General features: G+C 39.9%; 2 protein-coding genes across 11 annotated transcripts in view; one reads left to right on the top strand and one right to left on the bottom strand.

Annotated features, from left to right (window-relative positions):
- TUB (TUB bipartite transcription factor) overlaps positions 1 to 9,814 on the top strand; it is a 133,441-nt gene extending 123,627 nt beyond the window's left edge. For 7 of the 10 annotated variants that reach the window (XM_084521638.1, XM_084521642.1, XM_084521641.1 and 4 more), the window contains 7 exons: positions 54 to 245; positions 786 to 898; positions 2,012 to 2,126; positions 6,797 to 6,895; positions 7,301 to 7,472; positions 8,708 to 8,833; positions 8,932 to 9,814. In XM_084521638.1, coding sequence (XP_084377764.1) covers positions 54 to 245; positions 786 to 898; positions 2,012 to 2,126; positions 6,797 to 6,895; positions 7,301 to 7,472; positions 8,708 to 8,833; positions 8,932 to 9,077 — 963 coding nt within the window. In that variant the 3' untranslated portion in view covers positions 9,078 to 9,814. Of the gene's footprint in view, positions 1 to 53; positions 246 to 785; positions 899 to 2,011; positions 2,127 to 6,796; positions 6,896 to 7,300; positions 7,473 to 8,707 lie in introns of all 10 variants that reach the window. The other 3 variants (XM_084521643.1, XM_084521646.1, XM_084521639.1) reach the window with 1 other exon arrangement.
- Positions 9,231 to 25,532, bottom strand: part of RIC3 (RIC3 acetylcholine receptor chaperone) — a 28,623-nt gene continuing 12,321 nt past the window's right edge. The window contains exon 6 of the mRNA XM_084521648.1: positions 9,231 to 25,404. Coding sequence (XP_084377774.1) covers positions 24,911 to 25,404 — 494 coding nt within the window. The 3' untranslated portion in view covers positions 9,231 to 24,910. The remainder of the gene's footprint in view (positions 25,405 to 25,532) is intronic.

The following is a 25,532-nucleotide window of genomic DNA, read 5'->3' as shown; positions in this document are numbered from 1 at the left end:
TAAAACCTTGTAACTCAAAGCTGAGGAAACCTGAGCTTTGCTTTCTGTTTTAGGAAGCGGCCTCAGCCCCTAGTCCTTCCACAAATGAGCCTCTCATAGATGTCGATGACCTGGAGGAATTTGCTGTCAGACCTGCTCCACAGGGTGTCACCGTCAAATGCAGAATCACAAGAGACAAGAAAGGAATGGATCGAGGGATGTACCCTACATATTACCTCCATTTGGAAAGGGAGCATGGTAAAAAGGTCATAAAATACCTTGAATGGCATATCAGTTGCATCTGAATATATATATATATATAAAAAGTCTGAAGAAGTTTACAAGGAAAATATAATCTTGTATTTTATATGCCTTTTCACTAAGTTCTGCCCTACTGTCTTTCAAAAGCAAAACAACAGTATCAGTTTGTTCTGCTGCCTGTCTTCACATGCCTAATCTTTGGCCTTAAATAATCCATGCATGGCACCTTAATGTGACAGCTGCATTCTGTGGCCTGAAAAGCATCTATTTCAATACCAGTGGAAGGGAGTGCAACCTAGAATTAAACATTTAACAAAATAGGTTGGATTTAATTATTTAAACCATAAATGATGGACTGAGTGGTTGAGAAGTTACTTTCTCTTCCTGATTTTTATCTGTTTTTGCTAAGTCCCAGGAGATCTTCTGTTTGCTAATGGTGCTGGAAGACAGAAAAATTGCCTATGGTTTCCTTATATCAAAGCAGGATGTGGTGTGTGCTAACCCCTTTGGCATTCTAGAACATGGTGTTTTTTTGCACTGCTTAGGTTTTTCTGTTAGCTGGAAGGAAGCGAAAGAAGAGTAAAACCTCTAATTACCTCATCTCCATAGACCCAACTGACCTGTCTCGGGGTGGAGAGAGTTTTATTGGAAAACTGAGGTAAACACTGATACATCTAAGAATTTATATACATAGAGAGAGAGTATAACATTCATTTGAAATAAAGAAGTCTTTAATCATCGTGACTTCGTAATTGGAGTTTTGACTACATCATGTGATAATGGTTTTACAGTTTACCATTTTTCAAGTCATATTTTTGGAATTTCTCAAGTACTTATGCAGCCACGTTTTATTAAAAGTCAGCAGACTGGGGCTCCTAAATGCTCATAGGCCAGATTCCCAAGGGTGTATGGGCATCCAAAGATACAGACAAGTTATCTTAATGGAATTTAAAGAAGTACATGAGCAGATTATTAACTAGCTGCTGTTGATATTTCGGGAGTTCTGTCTTAAATAATTTGAAAATCTCCTGAGTTTTGCTCATTCCTTAAGATCTTAATTAGAGTTATTTACATGTACTGGAATTTGCTCGGAATCACATGCTTCTTTTCTGTCCGTCACCCCATCATACATCAGTCTTGTTGATACCGACACAGTGCCTCTCAATGTATGCTTAGATTGTCTGTGCCGGAGGAGAGGGACCGTACCCCTAATTGCTGTTTGCCTGTGTGAATCTCAGAACTTAATGTACTGCTGCAATGCAAACACAGAAGGAGGATAAAGCAGTGTTAATGTTTTCTAAATCGTATTTTGCACTTCTTGGTCTGATTTCCATTTAAATAGTAAAGACCAATCTTATTTCTAACCTTACGAAAATCACTGTCTGTAGTCTAGTGGAGCTCGTAATTAGGTAAGAAGGCAGATGGTTTTGTAGAGAGTAAGCATACTGAAAAAAGAAAAAAAAAAAAAAAGAGAAAAAAATCAAACAAATAACCCTAACCCCACCTTATTGCCTTCTTGAATTTACTAGTTTACAAGATGTGATGAGAAGTCTTCAGTGTAATGATAGGAACCTTTGCTGTGCTCTGCGCTACCTTGACATTTTTGTTATGGCCTTTAATTCAGGAGGTGCCATTCAGTTGGGATTAGAGTTAACAACTATTTGTACTTCATATTATTTGTCTTTTCTTTGGGGCTACAGTGCAGTAAAGGATAGATGTCTGAGGCAGTGTAATTGACAAATGGTGATTGGATTTTCCATTTTTTTGATAGATCAAATCTTATGGGAACTAAGTTTACAGTTTATGACAATGGAGTAAATCCAATGAAAACAACATCAAGCCTGGAAGCGAGTATCCTGCGTCAGGAGCTAGCTGCTATTTGTTATGTAAGTACTGCTCACAGGCAAAATATGCAAGAAAGGGCAGCTCAGTTTCTGAAATAACACACTGAATTTCCTTCTCACTTAAGATTATGTAAGTCAACATTTATGCTTTGACGTAATGAAACACCTGATCTTCTCCGGAGAAACCGGGAAATTCGGTAGAAAGTAGAGGTGAAAAATGTCGTGCATAGAACCAGGTTGCCCAGTTCTCACTTTTGATCAGAAGACGTTGGAGCTCTTACATAACCCCCCAAAAGTAGGATGCTTCACAGACTGCAGGCACCATCTGGGGGAGCCTCCTGAACTGGGAGAAGTTGTGTACCTGGAGTTGCTGAACTAAGTCATGATCATTTATAATGACATTTTGGGGGAGGCCTCTCTGATCCAAAACACATAGCTGGACCGTTGGGTCTGCAGCAGTGGCTAAGAGACTGGCATAAAAGCTCTAAAAATCCTTTTTACCTGGAAAGCAAAACAAAACAAATCAAATTTGTTTTTCAAAATGCGTTTGAATGAGAGAAAACTGCTTCTTATAGGAGAGTAAATAGCTTTTGTCAGAAGCAATGCAGACAACTAGGGCTTGGAGCACAGTTGGTGTTGTGGAATGGCTAGGATGTAGGATGACTAACTGCTTTACTGAGAGTGTTCTGCCCAGAAATCTCTGGGTCCAAGTAACTCTTCTGATTTGTATATGCAGCCCTATAGAAAAATTTCTGTTTTCCTAAATCAACAACTGACCAAAATATTGAGGAATCACTTTCTGAAAAGTTCTTATCTAATTCTAATCAAGAATGCCAGTTCAAGGTCTAGCTGTCACAGCATTTCACCAGCATATGCACAGAATGTGTCCCTGGAAAGGTCAGCTTCGGGATGCAAGAAGCAGTGCGCCTGGAAGCTTTAAGCAGGAAAGGAAAAGGAAAGCAGAGACCCATCCTTACCATGTAAAGTGCTGAGAGCACCGAGGTGACAGTATTAACTTTTAGTGTTCTTTTTCTGCTGCTTAGTTTGTAGTTTTTATGTGAATATTTTATAAATTGTGCATTTCTTCATATGCACTTATTTGGGCATGTGGTCTCTGCACACACAAGTGCTCAACATGGCCCCTCTGTACCAGTTGGATTTGAAACTCTGAGAACTTCAGAAAATCCAGATAGCAGGATTTAACAACAGAGTCCAGGATTTGATGTCAGTTTGTAGTTCAACTGAAGTTTCAGTAGGAACCTAGAAGAATTTCCGTATTTAAAAAAGGTAATTTTACTAGTTTACACAGGAGGGCATTCTCTAGCACCGGGTAACTAATCATTTGGTGCAAACTGGAAATGGAAATAGAAAACAAAAACAGTCTTAAAAAGTTATATATTGAAAAATTCTGGCACTGTTTGTATAAGGGAGCAACACTGACATTTGAACAATTAACCATACCAAATAAGAAACTCAATTGCAGTCAGCAGAGGTAATGAGAAGTTACAGCGCACGTGTTGGAAAGAACAGAACCACAGTCCCTGGTTGGAGAATGTGGATAAGAATAAGGCTGGTTTTATATGCCTGTTTGCAGATCAGCAGTTTAAAACTTGTACATTTGTGTAAGAAAATGACTCATTCCACTGATGTCTTAATACTCATGGCAAAAGGCAGCAGGCTTCCCGGTGTGCTATGTCCAGAGGACAAAAGGAAATCTAAATTAAGTTTCATTAATAGTTAGGTTTGCTAAGGTGAGATAATGTTCCTGAAAGCAGCAGAACCACAGCAAAGAATGCCGTAAAGAGCACTCCTGAAACACCCTTGTCCTAAGGTAACTCAATTCTTGCCTTGAGATTTTTCCTGCAGCAAAAAATTTTAATAAGCAGTATCTTGAAGGAGCCACTATGCAGTTCACTGTGTCTCAACTCATCCAATCAAGTACCCATCTGGAGAGCAAGCTGTACCCGCTCCCACCAATTCACCGAGCCTGACCTGCTGAATCTTTGGCAGGTCTGGTTTATGCAGGCAGAAGGTAGCAATATCTGTCATTAACTGTGGGATAAACAGAGAGCTCTCATTGTGGAGTTCACCTTAAGATGTGTTTCAAGCAACATGAGTAATGTTAGTGCAAAGACTGAGTTTCATCAGGTGCTCTTACCCATTTTTACCTTTCTCGATGATGGCAGGCTAGCACACTAATAAATCTGCAGCAGCACCTAATGGCTGATTTCAGCATCGCTTGGCAGAATTTATCAAGAAACAAGGAGACCTAACTGTACCTTTTGTACCAGGATTTTCTGCTCCAGGTTCCTTTATAGCCATAGGATCGCACAATTCAGTTGGCATCAGATTCTACAGGCAGGGAGCTCAGCTGGCATTGTGAGGTGTGACTCAGGTTTCAATAAAGCCAGAATAAAACTACGTATTCATGATTAGGCCTCAATCACTTGCATTATACTCTCATGTAGTGGGGTTTTGGGGTTTTGGGTTTTCTCTGAAAATCTGTGTTTCTACAGAATATATTAAGGACAAGGCATGCCTGTGCAAATCCAAGTCCGGAGAGGAAAGTTGCTGAAGTAAAGACAAATATGGGATAATGAAATTGCGAGTCTCCTGGGAGCTGCTGGCATATACAGCATACAGCTTTTATCGTGGCAGCTATTCCCAACACAGTGAATAGCTGCCATAGTTTTACGAAAGTGTATAATAGTTTAAAAGCAACACCGGGGAGAGGGTCTGCACTCTTTCAGTGCAGTTTGTTGTGACGCATGCCTGCAGGAGCAGCTTTGCTGGTTGGACACAGGCAGAGAGTGCAGCTTCTCAGCAACACTGCTGGGCCAAGACCGTAGCTGATTTAAATCTGTAGAGCTCTGCCAGCTAACAGCAATTATGTGGAGCTCCCATGTAACTCAAGACTGCCAGTGACATTAAAATGGTGTGAAATCATAATTCGGCCTATGTTCCCTAATAGTGCTGTTGGTAGTCTTGAATTTGCACACGCAAGTAGAGAACCCGGGAGACAAGGGAAAATAATTTTGGTTGGTGCAACGCAGATTGGAAAGGTCTGCTCTTAAGTTAAGCTCCTCTTCTTTGCACACTGTTTTCCTCATCTATTCTATGCTTGTAGAGTTTTAATTCTGTATCTTGAGTTTAGCAAAAGGATCGTGTTTGCCAATAAATGTTTGGTGTAATTGGTGATTGATACAATGTGCAGCTAGAAACCATTCCTTTAGCATTTGGCAGAAAGACTGAGTTTACGTTTCTGAATAAATCCCAAGAATACAGTACTGTTGTTTCAGAGTGATAGCACTGCTTCTTGGGAGGGAAGTGATTCAGCACTATTATTTAATTTTACCTTGAACAATGTCTTCAACCAGTCAGCATCTAAATGAATTGTGGATAGCGTAACAGCAGCTTGATGAGAAGAAAAGCTTGTAAGGCATTGCAGAGAAGACCAAAATTGTCAGCAGTTAGTGGAAAATAAGCATAAGTATGAATCTTTTCTTAGAAATTGACTTCTGCTCTGCTGAGTCTCTCCTGCTTATAAAATCTGCTGGCAGTCATTTTAGTCTGAGTCTTGTCACGATACAAAACCAAGTAATGCTTCCAACTGAACTGAAAACATTGGTTTACTTTGCCAGGGCCCTTGATACAAGTGATTTGGGAAAGAGGTTGAATCTTTCCCATTAAAGTATATAGCCATGGACGTATATAAATATACCTAGATTGCTTCAAGAGTATTTATTAAAATGTCTCAGTGGAGTTTTCCTAGCATGCATTCAAATCATCAATGAGTTGTGTAAAATCTCCAGATGGTTTGCTGACATAGCCAAAATTATTTCAAAGGTCTGATAAATGAAAAATATTCCGTACAAGTAAAAATTGCACGGCCCCCTTCATTTGTGAATGGTGAAGGGGAAATATGTATGTGAGGAAAAAAAAAAAACCTACAAAACACGAGGGGTGGAGTTGGACCTTTAGAGGTGTCATTGTCTCGTGTGGTTGTATTTTGAGAGGATAGTGCAGTACTTGGATGCTTTTGTGAAAAACTGGTCAGAAATGCCTCAGATCATGCTTAATGGAAGAACTTGTACTTTCCATGGATTTGTTGTTGGTGCCCATGTTATTTCTTTACTTTCTCTGCCTCCATAGCTCAAAAATCTGCGTTCATGCTAATGTGTTTGTTTTTTGCCATGCTCATCTTTAAGCATAATATATCTGAAGACTGAAAACCACAGCACTGGTAACAGATGCTCTTACTGGCAGCTTCTTCTTGTTTGCTCTTGTACTGGCTCTGGAATAAATGGAGTTGGTCCCATATATTTAATTTAGTCTCTCATCAAAATGTGTGACTGCGTTTTATGATTTTTAAAATAAAACTACTGTATTTTCAGATCTAGCAGTATCCAAGCAATTTGGTTAGTTCCTATCTTTTTTTAACAGAGGAATTATTTTTTTATTTCTTAAATTGTATTCAGGTTGCTGGCAGCCAGTGCTAGGAGTGTTTTTGGAAACCTCTCTATTTCTATTTTTCCTGTTGTCAGAGCTTCTCAGACAAAAGCTAGAGTTTGGCAGTGCCAGTGAAGGTGGGAGTTCAAGATGTCTTATGAGTTCACTAACAAAAGTTTCCTGGGCTATTGCTGTATCTTTCTGTTGAAGAAATTAACTTTAAAAATACAGAACATGATGAGCTCTTTTCTAATTACATTTAGGAAACAAATGTCTTGGGGTTTAAAGGACCTCGTAAAATGAGTGTGATCATACCAGGAATGAATATGGATCATGAACGAGTTTCCATCAGACCACGAAATGTAAGTCCATCAGTTAACAATAAAAATTACTTTTTTTTTTTTTTCAGATAGAGTTAGTTTTTTGCATTTCTGGAGATTTAGAGATTTAAAAAAAATATGTTAGAACAGTTTCAGAACAATGGGATGTGTGACTCGTTCTGTGACTCACAACGGCACTACAAATAATAATGTATTTTGATAACAAAAGATGCAGCTAACCTTTTCCAAGCTGCAAAAAGGACTCGACTGCATAGCCTTATTAAGATACTCTGATTTCTCTATTTTATTTGATGATGCTGTGCTGAGAGTTGACAGTGACAGTTAAGTGTTTTGGCTTGGATTTATGGACATTTGTGTGTGTGTGTGAATTTATTTTTTCATCTTTTGTGATTGTTAAACTGAAGTGCTTATCTTTGGTGTGTGCAGGAACATGAGACACTGCTTGCAAGATGGCAGAACAAAAATACAGAGAGTGTCATTGAGCTGCACAACAAAACTCCAGTGTGGAATGATGACACTCAGTCCTATGTTTTAAATTTCCATGGTCGAGTCACACAGGCCTCAGTGAAGAACTTCCAAATTATTCATGATAACGATCGTAAGTTTGTCTGTCTCTTTTTAGTGTGTAGAAACAGTACTACATACCCAGCCTGGCAGTGATTCTGCCCTTACTGTTGTTACCTGGATGAGTTTAGTTTAGTTGTGTGGGTCCAGCTCACTGCATCATGTACCCCGGTTCAGCAGGACCATGGGGCAGCATCACTTCACTCAATCACTTCAATCACATTGCCCTTCCTTGATTTTTTTGTGTGCTCTGGTCTCCATACGCTGTCCAACTGGTGGTGCTCCGACTGGTCTCATTCTGCATCCACTTCACCATAACTACTCTTTGTAGCATTAGCCCTACCAAGCATCCTGAAAACATCAGGACTAGAAAATGTCAGGACTACCTTTCATACCACCTCTGGCTCCGTACCTGCATGCTGCATTCCATCAGCCACGTAGGGCCCTCTTTTTTTCACAATTGTTGGAGCAGGGCAAAAGACAAGTGCTTGAGCAGTGTGGGGCTGCCCCACTTTGCACTCGCTTCAGGAATGCATAAATAGTCACTGGTGCTGGACCACACTGGATTAGGACAGTGTCATGCTTAGACAGCCAGGGAGTATAGGAAACTGTGGTAAAAGTGACTGTGCCAGTCTCCAGAAGCAACGCTGTTTGAAACAGCAGTGCATGCATTTGATGCGTTTTCTAAGGGAAAACAGTTAGATCTGCATCTTCAATGAAACAGGTTGTTTCAGACTGTGAATGAGGCTGACATTTGCTCTTGCTGCCAAAGAGTACAAAAAGGAAAAAATTTTGAATATGATATAACATGGATGCATGACAACATCTAAATGACAATCATACATTCCCTTTCTACCTTATGCTTAATTGTCCACTTGCCTTCAGTTAAGTAGGAATAGAATTAATTGATTCTTGTGGCACGTGAAACCCTGTACTAGGTCTCTGTAAGAAGCTTGAGCATTTTATGGAGAAATAATTTTACCTCTGTTTAAAAAAACAAAAAACATTTTAATCTATGTAATTTCTCTGAAAGTCAGTAACAAGTCTTGCAGTCCTTAACCACTTAAATATTCCTCACTCAACTTGCTACTCCCTATCAGATACCAGTACACCCACTCATGTGAGTAAGTGTAGTGAAGTTTGATGTGTGAGCATGTTTCATTTGTACTTTGTTCAGCTGGGTCAGAGGAGGATGTTTGTATGGATGCTTATTGAGTGAGGGCTGTGAACAAAAAATAATGCTTTGTCTTTTTTTGACCTTTCTTGCAGCTGACTATATAGTGATGCAGTTTGGCCGTGTGGCTGAGGATGTGTTCACCATGGACTACAACTACCCAATGTGCGCGCTACAAGCCTTTGCTATTGCCCTTTCTAGTTTTGACAGCAAGCTGGCTTGTGAGTAAGGGGGTATGGGAGAGCATCCTCTCAGAGGAAGCCGTTTGCCATACGATTCCTAATTCTTGCTGGTGTCACCCATGGTCCGTACTAAACAGGTCAGGGAAAATGCAATTGCGGAGGACCACTGGATCGCTGGAGAGAAAGTGAAAGGAACCTTCTAAAAAATCAGGACATTCAGGAAATGTTTTCCTTTTTTTTCTGTCATATTTTTCTGGAAGTGGCATCAAGTTTGTGTAAATAGAGGTTCTGTCTCATGTTCTTGATTATGTTATGGAGATGTGCCATGATGTACTGTACCGTGGCTCTAGTGGCACCATTATGACGGTGTGTCTTTTTTAAATCCAGAAAGTGCGCTCTTGAAAAATTTCTTTTTACGTTTAAGATTGATTCGGAGGCTGCAATCATACCTCAAGGTTGCATTCCTACCTTGAATAATCAGAACTTGACATCGTCCAACAGGAAAGAAAGATCACAGAAAAAGCACCTTTTTGAAGTTGCAAGGATCTCGTGTAGTTTAAAGCCAAGTTTAAGGGTTGAAAACCTATATTGGACTGAATTTGATGCATTACTATTGTATATGTAGAAGGGCATGATGAATTTTAATCGCAGTAGGAGGAAATGAAGTAGAAAGCACAAAATAATGTTGCACAAGTCACTTGAATTCTAAGCTGTCATTATGTTTTAACATCTATATGCTTTTTAATTTTTTCAAATGAAAACGTATTGGGAGTACAGGAAGGAAAAGGGAAACCTCTAGGTGCCAAGAAAGCATAACTTATGCTGAATTTGGCATGTTGCGTGTTGGGAATTTATAGCCTTGTATTGCTGTGGTAATTCAAACATATTTTGTATGAAGTGATATAAACAGTTGGGTAAAGGCTTTCCGCAGATAATCTTATTATTTTAAGCGGGCTGTGTAAAGCTGAGGAAGGTAAATGGAAATATTTTATTAAATTTGTCTGACCTTTTGCAATTTCACAATTTGTTGACTGCATTTTTGAACTTTCAGCAACAATCACTTTTCATATTTATTTCCCATTGTAAGAACAATGAAATCGACTGAAACTGTGTATGTTGTTCTGTAATGTAAATGTGCCAGCTACTGAGCTAAATCCTTCTAGGCAAATCTAGTGTATGCTGCATACAAATGAGACATTGGCAGGACACTGAATAGCATAAAAATAGTGTGAAGTTTGTTTCATTTTTTCTGATTTGTATGGAATATATAAACAAGTACCATTTCAAAACCCAAGGAAAGAACAAGCTTCTCTTCTCTTCTTTTCCAAACATCTCAAAATCCAAGAGCTGCAACTGAAAGCACAGCATAAAACAGATTTAAAAATAATGAATCTTTCTGACATTGTTCCATACAATGCTGTTGCCAAAGGCACACAACATAACAGAATTTAGTATGTAGTTCACCAGAAGGGTATTGAAAGGTGTGTAAAGTGAAAAAGTAGTTGTATTTTATACTGTGTGTATGCAGATTCTCCTTTTTATCTTCATAGACTCATGTTGCACAACCAAAGTTTACATAATAAGAAAGGGAGATCAAATCTGCTTGTCTCATAGCTGTCAGTCCCTTTTTGACTACAGGGGACAGGCCACAAGGCGAGGTTGTGCCATCTGGACTGTTTAATTTCAACTAATAAAAGAAATATACTCTCTTTTTCATATTTGCCTTCAGGTCTCCTTCCCAGTATACAGGCAAGGAAATTTCAGATAAGAGATGGAAATAAGTAATTGCCAGCATTTTTTCTAATCCTTTTGAAATCTCTGTCAAAAAAGTCTGCTGACTTTGAACAGTGTTTTGTTGATAGACTCAGTCTGTCAAATGTGATCTTTAAATAACAGGAGGCTCTGCAATTTTTTTCTGATCTTTGGCAAGAAGCGTTTCTGCACAATGGTATAAAATGGAACGACGCCTTTTATTTGAAAGAAATGAGCAGTCAGCTCCCTCAAAGAATGATCAAAATGATGAATCATGAGCTGCAGGCTGATACTGATCGCTTTGCGCATGGGTGCTTTCTTTTCCCCTCTGCTTGGTGGTTTCCCACCACCTCACATTCCTACCTGTGATCACACTTCGGATTTTAACGGAGCCCTTAAGCCTTTGGTACCTCCTGTCAGTCTTTAAAAACTAGCTCCAGTGATAACCAGCATTTTTGTTCGGACTACTGCAAAACTAGACAGGAATTCTGATATCCTGATATTTATTCTGAGTTCTGATATTTACATCTGATCTGGGTCTCAAGAGCTCTGCAGCACAGGAATGGTGAATCTGTGTGGCTTTAATTTTGTGGATCACCAGTCATAGGTCGTCTGTACAGCCTGAGAAAGTGGCACCTGACACAGTTTTCTGGCTCTCTCCGCTCACAAAGCTGTGTTAAAGGAACTAAGCATCTGCTGGTGCAAATACACAATCTTTAGTAGTTGAGTTGGTTTAGGATGGGTTATTTTTAACCTGGGTGATAACAATGGTCTGACTTGCATCATGGCCCCACAGGGAATTGGTCTGAAAAGGAAGCTCATGTGCAGTGAACTCTTGCACAAGGGTGAGAATGAGGGGCTGGGAAAAGGCAGAGAGATCAGCTTCTTGGGAGAGCATTGCTGCCAGCACATTGTGTAACTTCACCCTCGCTGCATGTTCTTTCCAGGCCAGGTATTTTTTTGTAGCCTGAAAGCATGCCAGGAGGAAAGTGGTGACTCAAATTCCCATAATCTTATCAGAATCATACAGGGACATCAGCCAACATGCTGCTGGAAAAAAAAATAAATAAATCCCTACCATAAATTGAGGTCGCTAGAGGGGGACGTTAACCTGGGGCTAACAACGACGAGGAGCTCTCCTTAAATCTGGTTCAGTCGCAATAGGATTTACACGGAGTGGCTTTTGCCAAGCCCCTAATTCCTCACTGTTGTTGAGCAAGGTGCTGTGTTCTGTTGATTCACTTGGCCATTGCCATCTGCTCCAGAAGAAGTTGCTTTTAATTTAGACTGGCACCTGTATTTCTGCTGGACCCTTTCTAGTGAAGGGCACTGCTACTTAGCAATGCAAGGTGATGTTCCAAGTTTCCAGCACTTCTCCGAATTTTGTTTTGCTAACTTGGTAAAGGCACAGCGGGCTCTCAGTATACAATCATGCCTGAGATTGCACAGTCCTCGCAGGTAGATTTTCCTCCACACTAGCAACAAAATCTTAGTACCGGTATATAATTTCAGAGAGAGCTGCATACTAAAGTAACCTAGGAGTAATTAGTGACACACTCTTATTAGTAGTGGCTTCTGGAGGGGCTGCACATTAATGTGCAACAGGGCATAGCCTTGTTCACTCAGTGGGTCAAAGAATGTAATGGTACTGAGCATAGTCCTAGTGAGTGTTTGGATACAGCAGACTTAGTATTATTTAAAATCCCCCTACTGATGATTTTTTTTTTTTCATCTGCTGTTGTTTTTGGCAGAGCGTTGTAAACAAATTCCCTGCCTGAATTGCTTGTAGGCAAATCCTGCACGCTTTAATGAGAGTTCTTAATCTAACTTGTCACTCTGTTTACATCAAACAGTTTCTTCCTGGCCCTTTATCTAATTTTCTTCATCTCTGATGTTCTGTTCCTTCTCGTTCTCTTCACAATCCCTTTATCTTTCCTTCAAGGACGTGCAACTCAAAAGTGTTTATTTTGACAATATTACTCGGTGATCTCTCCACAGCTGAGTAATGCCTTCAGTGCATATCCAGTGATGCTCCTATAATAGAAACCTTATCAGAGGGGTGAATTTGGCCCTTTGGCTTTGAGGTGGAGTAAATTAACACATTAAAAGGAAGCAGATAAAAAAGCTTGCCTAAAATGTAAGCACAATTTCTCTCAGTAACTGTTCAGGAGCCAGAGGTTCCAAACCGTGGGTTGCAAATCAATGAGCAAAACTGTCCGCAAGCCCAGAGGCAAACTGTCACACAAATCCACTTTGTAGCGCTGCCTTATTTTTCTTTTCAAAAGGCTGAAAGAGGTTTTGTGGACTAAAATGTGTGGGTGCCCTAAAAGAGAGTTTATTTCCCAAAAGCTAAACATCACTCTGCTCCTTTTGTAGGATAAAATACGGCACACATAGGTGCATTGGTCCCATAACATAGCCATGTCATAAGCCATTGTTACAAATTCTGATGCTAAGAAGTTTATGAGAATGGTTTTGTACTAAATACTGGGCAAATCTTTCGCTATTCAAGTTGCCTTACAATAGTGCTGGAGTTTGCAGCTAGCTGGCTTCGTGAAGTACTAGAACTAAAGGACCTCTAGTGAAAAGAGCTCTGCTAATAAAAACTTGTAGCTGCACAATCTAAAAACATGGTTGTGAACTCAGATGATACCTGTCATGATGAACCAGTGCCATCAATTCAAACTTTCTGGCTTCTGCTCCCTTTTGATGAACAAAAGAAGAAAGAGGGACTTTCAACAAGCATAGACGTCAGTGAGGTCTGTAAAAGCAACGACCATTGGAGATGGGTTTTTACCTGTAAATATCTGACCCCTGCCTGAGTGCTGCCCAGTAAAAAAGAATGAGATCGATCCAGTCCATAGTAAAAAAATGCATTCCCAGGTCTTGAATCTTAGCTTTTTGCAAATTTTATTATTCATTTAGTATTAATCTTATGTATAAGGATACAACAAGGACTGAATGTCACACAGCGATCTGGAGTTCTTCCTCTGAAGGGATGAAGACTCCAGATCAGTATCGGAATATTTTGTCTTCGATTATTTCAGTAAGCTAGGGCAGTAAGCTGGGTTACATGGTGATTTAGGCAGAACATTTCTGCTGATGTTTGATGGGTGTCAGAGAAAATTTTGGACTTGATCCTGTGGAATTCTAACGAGTTCCCCTGTGCTCTCACTGCTCTCCTAAAACAATATCTGCAGGCTTTTTCCTGGTTTTAGAGAAGCATGCACTCACCAATAACATATCTTTGCTTGTCAAATAAGGACAGCGCGTGATAGAGCAGCAGGCACCTGAGGTAGAATTATGGGCCGATGGCTTTCAGATTTCTCAAAAGGCCTCATTTTGATTACTAGAAGAAAGTAATTCTACATATAAATCTTGAGCTATCTAACTACAGAGTATGTGCTACTTCATGAACCTGTGTTTCTGTTGTTCTTTATGTATGCAATGTACCTTCTAGGTTTCTGCTCTGTAAGTGTTCAAAATTAATTGTGTAGCTACTCGTCAGTTCTTTCTGTTGCTTGCCAAGGAACTAAGAAAAGGATTTGCACAGCTATCTCAGTGTTTTGGTATTTTGCTGTGAATGATAGCTCAGTAGCTGATACTCACAAATGCCTGTGTACTGGATGAAAATGCATTAAAACTTATTTTATATGTTGTATTTTATTTGACTGTCTAGAAATTGGAGATTCCTCTTTTTCATTGAGTGCACCTTTACTCGTTTTTTGTGCAAACCTGGTCCTCCCTCCCTGTGCCTCAGTTCTAGTGAGCTGAATGGAAATGCCACTTTTTGGACCTGCCCACATCCCTGTTCTGCTGACGGGCACGGCTGGTGTGCTGAGGAAGCAGATCAGTCCTCACTCAAGGAACTCCAGTAAGGTATGAGCAACTCTCTGCAACCCATGTAGAGACCGAACGGCCAACCAGTCACTTAGGGTGAAGTCTTGACACTGCTGAATTCAGTGGAGATCTTGCCAACGCTTTCAGTGAGGATTGAATTTTTTACCTTGTGTCATTTTTAATCACCAAATATGCAGAAAAAAAACAGGAAAGAAAAACCATCGGATACGCTGCCCTTTCACAATATTGTGTTGGTTGTGTTTTAGTTTGCCCCGCCCGTTGTTTGAAACTGCTATTCCTGAGCACGTTGCAGTGATTCAGATCATCAAACTGCCTCCTTAGGCTTTTATGTAGCAAACTGAGACAACTTGGTGACTGTGCTGCGAATTGCCTTTTTGTACTTTTTTTTTTTCCTTGGATGTGAGTCAGCTGTTCAAAACTGTTGTTGCTGCAGTCTTTGACTCTGCCACGCACCTCTGATTTAAAAACAATGAGTCTCGTGATTTCTGACTACCTTTGGACTCGCATGGGATGTTTACAGTGCAAGCTATTTCCCACATTTGACCCCATAACTGCGTTATTTATTTTTTAAACTGAGGTTATTCCAGTTGGCACAGTGCCATTAAAAGTACCAGGAATTTATAAAGTGAACTTTCTCAAACAGAATGTAAGCTATAAATGTGCTTCTAGATTTTTAACATTAAAATCAAGATAATTTTAAAGCTCCAAGATTGGATGAAATTCTAAGGAAATCATTTGCTCAGAATTTTCTTTCCTCAAGCGTGTTTCATAGTTTGAGCTCTCATGTAAGCAGCCAGCTCCTGGTCCTGCAGTTCTGCCTGTGCAAGCAGAATACAGCCGGGCCTGGTGCGGACCCCTGGAGTTTGGCTGCAGGTATCTGTCAGGGTGATCAGGACACAGTAAGTGATGGGATTTCCAAACTCCTCACAAGACTGCGCTTCCTAATTCTTTTAACCACTTTGGAGTATCCCGTAAGAAGTCACGTACCTTTGCTATGTTAACTTACCAAATGACATCAGAAATCGGTTAATTCCCTTTGTTGGTTTTTTATTTATTTTCATTTTTTATATTTTTTTTTCAAGGCTTAAAAACTTCTTAGTGTCTAAGCAAGTACAATTTTATCAGGCATTTTAGTCTTTATGTCTTGGAAGATTATTTCATGAGATTGTTTATTTTGCCAGTGCAGAAGATCTTGTATGGACACAAAACTGGAGCAAGCTCTGTGACAGTGGGCTTCTGGCACTGCTCCTGCTATAAAGCTCAGTGTTCAAACACGTTCATGAGCTGTGGCACCTCGTAACAGCAGATTTCCATTCCAGACTGGGGACATCAGAAGATAACCCGATTATTACCATCTTGTTCCCTTCCTTAGGGAGCATCTCCTGCCCTCGCTGGCTAGAAATAGAATTATATTGCTCTTCGTGTGTCTTTAAACATAGTGTTGTTTTTTTTTTGTTTATTTTTGGTTTTGTTTTGTTTTCAGCTATTTGGATTGACAGAGGGCTTGTTTTCAAACAGGAATCTTATTACTGACAGAGCAGTGTGTGCCATGAAATACCTTATGATACCTTGCTCCGTACTACATCTGGGATTCAGCATTAGGACCTGGTCCTACCATACAGACCTCTTTCACCTAAATGGCAGCACCTTCTCCTTCAGGGGGCTTGATGCTTTTTTTCTTATTGCAGTATCTTTTAGTACATCTCGGGGCCAGTCTGTAAGTAGGTCGGTAAATATCAGCCTTAATAAACGCCCAGCAACTAAAACCAACTCTTCACAAAGATGATGCACATCTGTTAGGAAAGCCCTACAGCAGTCCAGGAGCAGCAGGTACGTGTTGTGCTTTTAGTGGCAGTGATGCTGAAGTTTGCAGTTTATGAAAACAAACAGACAAACAAGAAGTCATTTTCAGAGCAGGCACTAGAACTAAGTTCTTCATCCCGAAACCCATGTTCTGGAGTGTTCTCATCAAGCAGTCAAAATTACACTAAAATCAAGTTTCACGCGTGTTAATTTCTAAGGATGGTTCAGAACAAAGACGAGGGTGCTGCCTGTCAGGAACTGAAAAGTTGCTCAGCACATAACTTAAATTGGGCCCACAGGGTTTAGCTAAGTGAAAGGCAGTGAGGTAACTTTTCATTTCTAGCTCTATTTATTTGAAGATTCAGTGCTTTTTAATGCAGGCTGGAGCTATGGATTGTAATTCAAACTTATGGTTTAAAGTAGGGCTCCAGCAGTGATGCTACCCTTGTAAGGGTTGTAACAATGTGGTCTTAAAAAGCTGATTGTGGAAGGTGGCTCTTCAGCTGTTAGGGATTCCCAAGAGACAGTGAATTTAATGATGCTGTGATGGTTGTGTTTTTTAATCAACCCCAGGATCTGTGATGACTACTCCTATGCTTGTTTTCAACAGCGCTATTCTCTTTTTGACGATGTAGCACAAGTCCATGAGGAAGAATTCCTCTTTGATATCACTTTGAATCCTTTCTTGCAGGTGGCAGATGCTTTCCAGCGTTTTACTAATCGGTGTTACTACAATTTCCTCATTTTATTCTAAGCTCGCTGATTTTTATTCATCTATAACTTTCTTGTTTCAAGCTTGCACAGGTTTTTCCATATGAGGATACTCAAGAAAGCGAAGTTAGTGAAACCTAAAAAGTTTGTCTGTGAATTAAAGTGTGTTAAATCCCTGTGTATATGTTCTCATTTCAAAGTAGGGTGGCCTTTAATGCTGGTTGCATAATCCTCAGTGGGAGTATTCATTGTAGCACACAGTTCAAGGTTGTTAGTGAATTTTAAAGCACTGAAGAGGTTTCAGGCCAAGATATTGGAGAACATACGTAAAGGGATTCACCTTTCCATCTTCTCAGGGTGGCAATCACCATACACAGCACAGCACTTCTAGCAGTCAGCTGTTTGCATTGTAGTCACAAAGCTCAGCACCTACACACCAGAGGCTGCATTTCTGAAGTCTCTTTTTTTTTTTTTTTTTTTTACTCTGGCATTTTTCAGCCCTCTCTGAATAATTGACACCTGCACAGTGAATTTAAGCTTCCTGACAACCACGTGCTTTCTTTTTTGGATTCTGTGCAAGCCAGGGATCTGTGGACTATACACTGAAAGAGACAGATTTAGTCGTATAGCAGAACATGGTACAAGTATACCAGTATAGTCAGGTTTGTTTTTACAGGGCCCATCACAGATGTGCTTGTTTCTCAGTGAGAAAATAATCTTCCTTTCTCTTTTTCATTACATCTGCCCAGATCTGGAGGACGAGCGCCCGTTTTGGCATTCATGCAAGCACCTACCCCGTACAGAAAACCACGCACACCGTGTTTGTTATGGCTGAGTTTATCCCTAAGCAATGCTCGCTGCCATTCTGCTGTGTAATCATGCATGTTTTCCCGTGTGTGCTTCCCACCCTGTGTGCTTGTCACCAGCTGGAAGACACTACTGCAAAGGTGTGCGTGGAAACTTTGAAAAGCAGCTGCAGAACCGAAGTCCTTAAGATCCAGTTCGCCTTATAGTGAACAAATAGCTCCTCCTGAAGGCAGAGAATGGGATCTGTGGCTCGTTAAGTTTGAACTTTTCAGGTGTTTGCATATAAGAATAAAAGTTCTTTATTATGCTTGCTTCTAAGCCCAGAAAAAAAAAATAATTAAAAAAAGAAATAATAAATTAAAGGAGTGCAGCTACAGAAAACAAAAGTGAAAAGAGGCTCCATTTACAGGTACGGAGCAGCTCCAGCATGCAAGTGGAGCAGTGATTATGTGCTGGGGAATGCCAGGCAGTAGGATATTTCTTGGCAGAAAATTGGCATCCTGCTTGGCATCCCTTGGAGTGGGTAACAGATTTCAGTATGTGTTGATAGACTCTCATGGTCACTGGTTATGTTGCATTATATTATAAGAACTGTGTCCATACCAATTGTTTTTCTCCTAAACAGCTTTATTTGTGCATGGATTTCATCATGATGACATTTTTACCCATTTATTTCTGTTTAGGGCTTAATCCGAAGCCTGCTGTAACTGAAAGTTTCTCTTTAATTTCAGTTGTCTCTCCATAATGCCTTGTGTGCACATCTCTACAAGAGTCCTAATGCTTTCTTTTCTTTCTATATGGACTTATCTGAATTCATAGAAATTGGACATTATTGGCATGAATACTTCTGAAAGTGGATTTAGAAATGTGACCAGATTCTGCCCGTACTTTGTTCATGCCAAACTGTTTGTCAGTGAAGAAGCTGACCTTTTCTATTAAATATGACACATAATTAAGAATGTCGTTATTACAACCAAACAGGGGAAAAAAAAGAAAAAAAAAAAAAAGTTGATAATAGTTGTCCATGTTTTAAGGAATAATACCAAACAACTGACACTGCACAACAATTGGCAAAGCACATGCAAAGTTTCCCTAAGAAATAAGGTCAGTAAGAAACAAACCTCATTCAGTGGGTTAGTGTAAAATACATATAAAAAAAAAAAAAAAAAAAAAAAAGATAAATATTGGAGCTTTGTTATTTTTTTTAGTCTCTTAAAAGTGTAAAATTCTCTTTTTGTGGTTGAAATTAACAGTTTATTTATACGTGCCATGTGCACATGTACATTACATAGGCTAAACAAATTTCTGTTAGTTATCTCTAGGGTTTAACCAGTCTTCATTCCCACTGTGCACACTGTCAGCATAAACTCTTATATTAATTTGTCTCGGAGTTAATTATTGCAAGATATCTCTAACAGACTGCCTTTTGAAGTCCCTTTTAAAATAATTTTGAGTAATTGAAATCATATGTGGACAAGGCTAAAAAAATCTCTTAAATTTCTTCATACAGATGTCCGTATTTAATATAGGTAACTGTCTGCTTTTCCTTTTTCCTTTGAGCTGACTTTTCAGTCAGACTGACCCAGGCAGTGAGTCCAACCATACCCCATCAGTACAAGACTGGGGCTTTTGTCTCTCCCTTTCAAATAGTTTTTTACACTCAAGAGTAGGGCAACAAGAGAAGATACATCTGTGGAGGATGTTTTATAACGCGATGCATCTTCAGAAGCATCTCAGAAAGTAAATACTTGTGATGCGGTTACTTTGTGAGAGTTCCTGGTAGACACTGAACTGTTGTTATGTTTCCCAACACTGTCTCCATCCAACAAGTGATGGTCTGAAAGATCCAGTGTTTGGAGCAACTGTAGAAATACACATTTGAGAATTTGTTGGAACTGTATCTGTCTGTGAAGAAAAATGCAGCTTTGATTCTGAATTATTTAAATGAATAGAAATTAAATAGAAAATAGAAATAGAAATAGAAAATGGAGGTGCTACATGGATGCTTCTGTACCCACACAACAAAAAAGCAGTTCCATTAATTGTTTTTTATCCCCACAGTAAACCCTTTCTAATTCATCCCTTTGCCTTTCTTAAATAAACCGATGATATACAGTAACATTTGAGTATGTTATGGTCTTGTTTTCCTTTAAATTATATGGGGTTTAAAGACTGGAAAACAACAAAGTTGGCAAAAATTGTCTTAATCTTGTGAACCATGTTGTGTTGTTTTTTTTTTTTCATAAAACCTGTAATATGTTAGGACTGTTTGCACCAGATTGTCTTGTTCTTTTCTGAGTAGTTAAGTGTCTCACTTTGGTTCAGGTCTATATGGAGTCTTAGATAAACCTGCAAGAATGTGTTTTTTGAAGTATTTTTTTTTTTTTAAAGAAACTCTTTGGTATTCTGGAGTACATGTTTATTTACCAGTATGTACAATGACTGATTTCTTACTTTCACATAATTTACATAATTCATATAATTTCCATTATTTCTGTCATATAGTTTCCAGTGTGTGTCAATACTGAACATTGTGCAAAAACATTAAACTTAATTAGTTTGAAACAACTATGTCTTTCCATACCCCGTGTCAGAGATACCTTAATAAATTACTTACACAGAATATGGGGGTTTTAACATAAGGAGTTTCCAGTGTTGTTTTAGCTGAATTTTTACCTTTAATGCTAATACAAATTCCAAACCAAAATGATAACCATAAAAAGTGACGCGTCAAATCCAGCTTCACCAGATCCATACATGTTTTCAGCCTGTCAGTTTTCCTTGAACTGCGTTCTTAATGACTTGAAATTGGTACACACTGTAGAAATCCTTCTCGTACTCATTTTCAAGAAATTTCTCATATTACCCAATATATGTTTGGGGTAATCTTGCATTTTGACAGGTGGTTGATCACAACAGTAGTTACCAGCAGAGAGGTGTCTAGGCTGTATTTAAGATATCCTGGAAAAATCATTGAGAAAAATGAGCCTACTGTCAGGTGTCTATTTGCTTTCTAGGAATCTGCCCCTCCCTAAAATTGGTGATGCTCCAAAGCTGATAAAAATTACCTGACTAGACCAATTTTTCCAGCTGTATTTGTACATTGGATACTTGGTCTGCGTCATCTGACGTTGTATTAAGTTTCTTTGAAATATGATATATAAAATATATATTTGATATATAAAAAACATTGCAATAACAAAGCATTGCAATGATTAATAGATCGCTGATTTTTGATGCAAAGAGTCTAATAAACTTCTTACATGTTTATCTCTTACACAAGTATTATTTAATTAATAATCTTGTTTACAGCATTTTGGGGCCCAGCACTGATCTTATATTTCATAGTTTATTTTTTGATCCCATAGAATGCCTGTAATTACTTGTAACCACTAACAAATACCCAGGAATAATTAGCACTTCTGTGTTAGTGAATGTTTTCTCAGACATTTAATTTGAACAGTGTGCTATTTATTTTAGCACTAATAAAAAGTACAACCACTTATTTCTTTTTTAAGAAATACTGCAAGTAGAGGAGCATGTGCTGTTAACCAGCCCAACTGCTTTCAGTGGGATTCCATCAGAGCTTCCATATTTTTTCCTGTGTCCCAGGTTTGATCATGTTCTGACCCGTGATTTTGATTTAATAGAATTCCTTGGCAGAATCCTAATTTTATTTAAATAAACTCTTCTTCAAATTACAACTGCTCTCTGCTAAAAATGAGCGATTAAAAATTGAGAATGCTGGGCACGCTTCAGAGGTGATGCCTTTCCAAAACGTATAAACACACGCTTCTGTTTCAGGGCGGGTAGGGGAGCTGAAGCAAAGGAAAGGAAGCATCAGATAAACAGGGGCAGTATTAGTTTGAAGGCTCCTGGTAAGCCATGATGTATCACTGCCCACATCCTAAGAGCACTTACTGGTACTCTCCACGGGGCTGCCAAGATAATCAAGACCTCAAGATTGAGCTGTTCAGGCTCTTTGGCACCGCACTGTCAACCTGCATTACTCTCATTTTTGCCTGTTGGTGCTGCAAAGGAATATGAAGCAATTTGTCTCATGGGCATTGAAAGGAGTCCTGACAATTGGTCTCTGTGCTCGGAGGGGAACCTTTGGTTATTGTTATTTTTAAACACTGGTGCTGTGTTGGAATTCGTTCTCTTCCCACGCTCCGGCGCAACGTGCTTGGTGTCCCTGTAGTGCCCACGGTGCCCTGCCGGAGTAACGCCCAGGAGAGGTCGGAGTTCTGCTGTTACCCGTGGTAAGGGGCCTGCAGAGAGCTGCTGGCCCGCCTCTGTCAGCAAGGACTGTGGGAGGGTGGAAGGACCAAGGTCAAAAACCAGACTGGATGTAGGAGTTAAATGTTTTTTTATTAGTTTCAAAGATTAGTATGTCACACGTCAGTTTCTTGATATTTATGCTGCCAATACAAGGATAATTTAACTACCAGGGCAAAGTGGAACAGCTCCAAAGGATGTATGACTTGGTTAGGCCCCCCCTGGGGGACGGCTGAGGTTCATGGTCCTTGCTCCAGGTCAGTGTGAGGATTTATAAATGCCTCCCACTACTGTAGTGAGTGTCATTATCACAGGCCGCCTTTATCCCTAGCTTCTGCAAGGAAAGGCTGGGACAGCCCTGAAAGTGCTTGACGAATTCCTACTGACATTTATAAACTGAGTGACCTCCAAGTCTAGAATTAATTGTTCTAGGGGCAAGTCTTCCCTTTGGCATTCCTGGTGTTTGGCCAAAGCAGCTCTCTGCTTAGCCAGGCTGTGTGTGGCAGCAGGGGCCTCACTATGCTTCAGTCTTGCTTATGCTTTTCTTGGGACATGAAAAAGGTTACGCTACTGGTCTTACAGCATTAAATAGACTGGGAAATGGGCTGTGGGTTGTGGTAGCAGAAACACTGGCCATCAGAAGGCCACGGGACTGCTTAGCTGTATCCCACATGAGTGTGCATAATCCAGCACAATGTACACAAATAGTGACTCGCTGGATATTGTCCGGAGTTGAACTGTCCTTAGGAGCAGGAGCATTTGGATGCAGTCTGCAGGAGTTTCACAATTAACGCACTTTGGAGTGCGGGCTTTGTTGTTCACAGCAATTTACCACGTTTTAGCTTCTTAAAGTATGAAAACAGCTAAAAATTCTACCCTACGCTTTATGTGTCACACCACTTTTTCACGTGTTTACAATATATTGCACAAAGTTAAATGGACAAATTTAAAGGAAGCAATGACTTGTTAAAATTTCATATACCTTTATAAGCTGTTGGCATTTGAAGCACGACATGAGCACATATTTATATAGACAGGTAAGATCTTCTAAGTCCGTATTTCTATGAGCTGCAGCAGAGATAAGCTGGCACCCTTGTTTCTCAGGGCAAGGGGTTGGGCTACTGCTATGCCCACAGCAGCCTGCACAAATGTCTCTCTCTTAACAACTGTAAGTAACAAATAAAGGCTGTATGCTGGCAAGTCATCCAGCTTGACTGCCTCTACAGAAGAGTAGAAATGTCCATTATCTTAGCATTTGCACTCTGTCTCTTCACTCATGCAACTCCTAGGAGTGTTTATACGGTGAGAGAGTTGTTCATGGGACAGACAGACACTGTTACTTGCAGTGGAATGAATACAGTCCTTTAACAGCTGTCTTTGGTATGAATGGATTTTCTACATGAAATGTGGTTTTCAAATGAGGACAAGGTCCCTTGCCAGTGCATGTATTTGGCTGGACAAGATGGTGATAAAAGTCATCTTTTGCAAAGTACATGACTCTATTAGCAGGCAAGGACTGTGAAAATAGCCGTCCCTGCCAGTGACCGGTATCAGTCGATGTTAGTGCTCTATCTCAAGGGCAGAAAAATTATCAATTGCTATTCTCACCTGCAGAGATTCTGGCTTGGACAGAAGCACTGCACTCATGGGTGTTGTGAAGGCCCAGCAGGGATTCCCAGCGACACGAGCTCAGCTCAGAGACAGGGCTCGAACTACTGACACAGTGAAGAGAGAAGGACAGTGTTGAGGGGCTCCAGGAAACAAAAAATAAAAGTTGGTCTACAGAATGATTTTAAAAGACATACACTCCTAGTAAAACAGAGTACTCAATATATTTCCTCTATTTTCAGTCTTCCATTACTATGAACATATTTTTGGTCTTTATTCCTTAAATCTCTAAGCAGGAATTCTTTACGAATAAGACAATACGATGTAGACATCAGGCCATAGTTGTCACCTGGAAAACAAATCAGTGCTAACAAAACCAAAAGAGATGCCTCAAAGGCAGACATCCACCGAACAACAAACCCAATCTGAGTGTGCAGGGCAAAATACTTTTTTTATACTCCAGATACGCCCTGGTGATCTGGGGATACAGCTGGCACATAGTGGTACACGCGTGTTTTGTTAAACGTAGATATGCACGGATTCAAATGAGCCGCTCAGTGTACTTCCAGTACTTCCAAAGTTCAAGAGCAAATCACCAGGGATATTTTAAATGTTCTATAACACGATGCACGGGCTGATTCCTGTGCCCATCTGGGAGTTTCAGCAAGTCATTTCACCATGGCTACGGCGAAGACAAAGAAAACACATTATGCTTCAGTCTTGCTTATGCTTTTCTTGGGACACGAAAAAGGTTACGCTACTGGTCTTACAGCATTAAATAGACTGGGAAATGGGCTGTGGGTTGTGGTAGCATTTAAGTTTTATAAATTGTAGTAACAGCAGTTTCTTGGGCTTCCAGCAGCTAAAAGTAACTTTTTTTTAGGAAAAAGATATCTGATTTACTCTTGGCAAAAAAACAAAAAAAACAAAAACAAAAAAACAAAAACAAAAACAAAAACAAACAAACAAAAAAACACAAACCCTGCTTGTTCAGAAATCAGAAAGAAAAAAAAAACAAAACCACACAAATGTAGGAATGGAATAATCTTCTTCGAGGTATCAGTTTCCAAAAGGAAGGACAAAGTGCTCCTGGCAAGGTAGTATTAAGTTGACACGACTGCATGAAAAAGGGTGTTGGCTTGCAGTTGGGGTGGATGATGTGATTGTTACTGTGGGAATCGAATTCGTACACAGAGATGAATAAAGAATTCTCTTCTTCAGAAGCAAAAATCACACAAACTGACAGTTTATGACCTTTAGTGTCACCACCTGGATGACATTCACATATTGTCACTGTTACTCATGTCCTTTTGTGTTGCGCTTTCTCAGCATGCCTGTTTCACCTGAATCGCCAGCTTTTTGCTTTTTCAGTGCTGCATTTTCATTGTCAGACTCCATGAACAGGTCCTCTGAGGCTGGCTCTTCTGCTTCACTGCAGCTCTCTGAGTGGAATACAGCATTCTCCGCTATAACAGCAGGATCCTCCTCCTCCTCGTAGCAGTAACAACACTCCTCAGTGCTCTGGCTGTCATGATGGTCCCTCTCCTCTTCACTGATGCCAGTTCCCTCGTCCTTTTTCTGCGTTAAATCGTGGCTGTCCCTCCCCATGGTGAGGCCAGAGAGTAGGGTTTCATGGCACAGGTAATCCTCATCTTCCATGCCCTCCATTCTTTCGGCCAGTTCTTCTGCAGAGGGCTGGCTGAGATCGGGATAATCTACCAGGATTGTTTCCCGCTTGCGCTTGAAGCAATCGGAATGATCATAGATGGGATAGGTCTCTTCTGGGTAACCTGAGGAATAAAGTGACGTGGTTTGAAACGTTAACAGAGTTTTACAATAGTACTGATTTCAGTGATGGATGCCAAAGTGTTATAACAATTGTTTTTAGCACTGACAGTATGAGTGGCATTATAAGTGG

The sequence above is a fragment of the Aythya ferina genome, assembly GCF_964211825.1.
Source record: "Aythya ferina genome assembly, chromosome: 5".
Classification (NCBI taxonomy): domain Eukaryota; kingdom Metazoa; phylum Chordata; class Aves; order Anseriformes; family Anatidae; genus Aythya; species Aythya ferina.
This window is presented reverse-complemented; position numbering and strand designations above follow the sequence as displayed.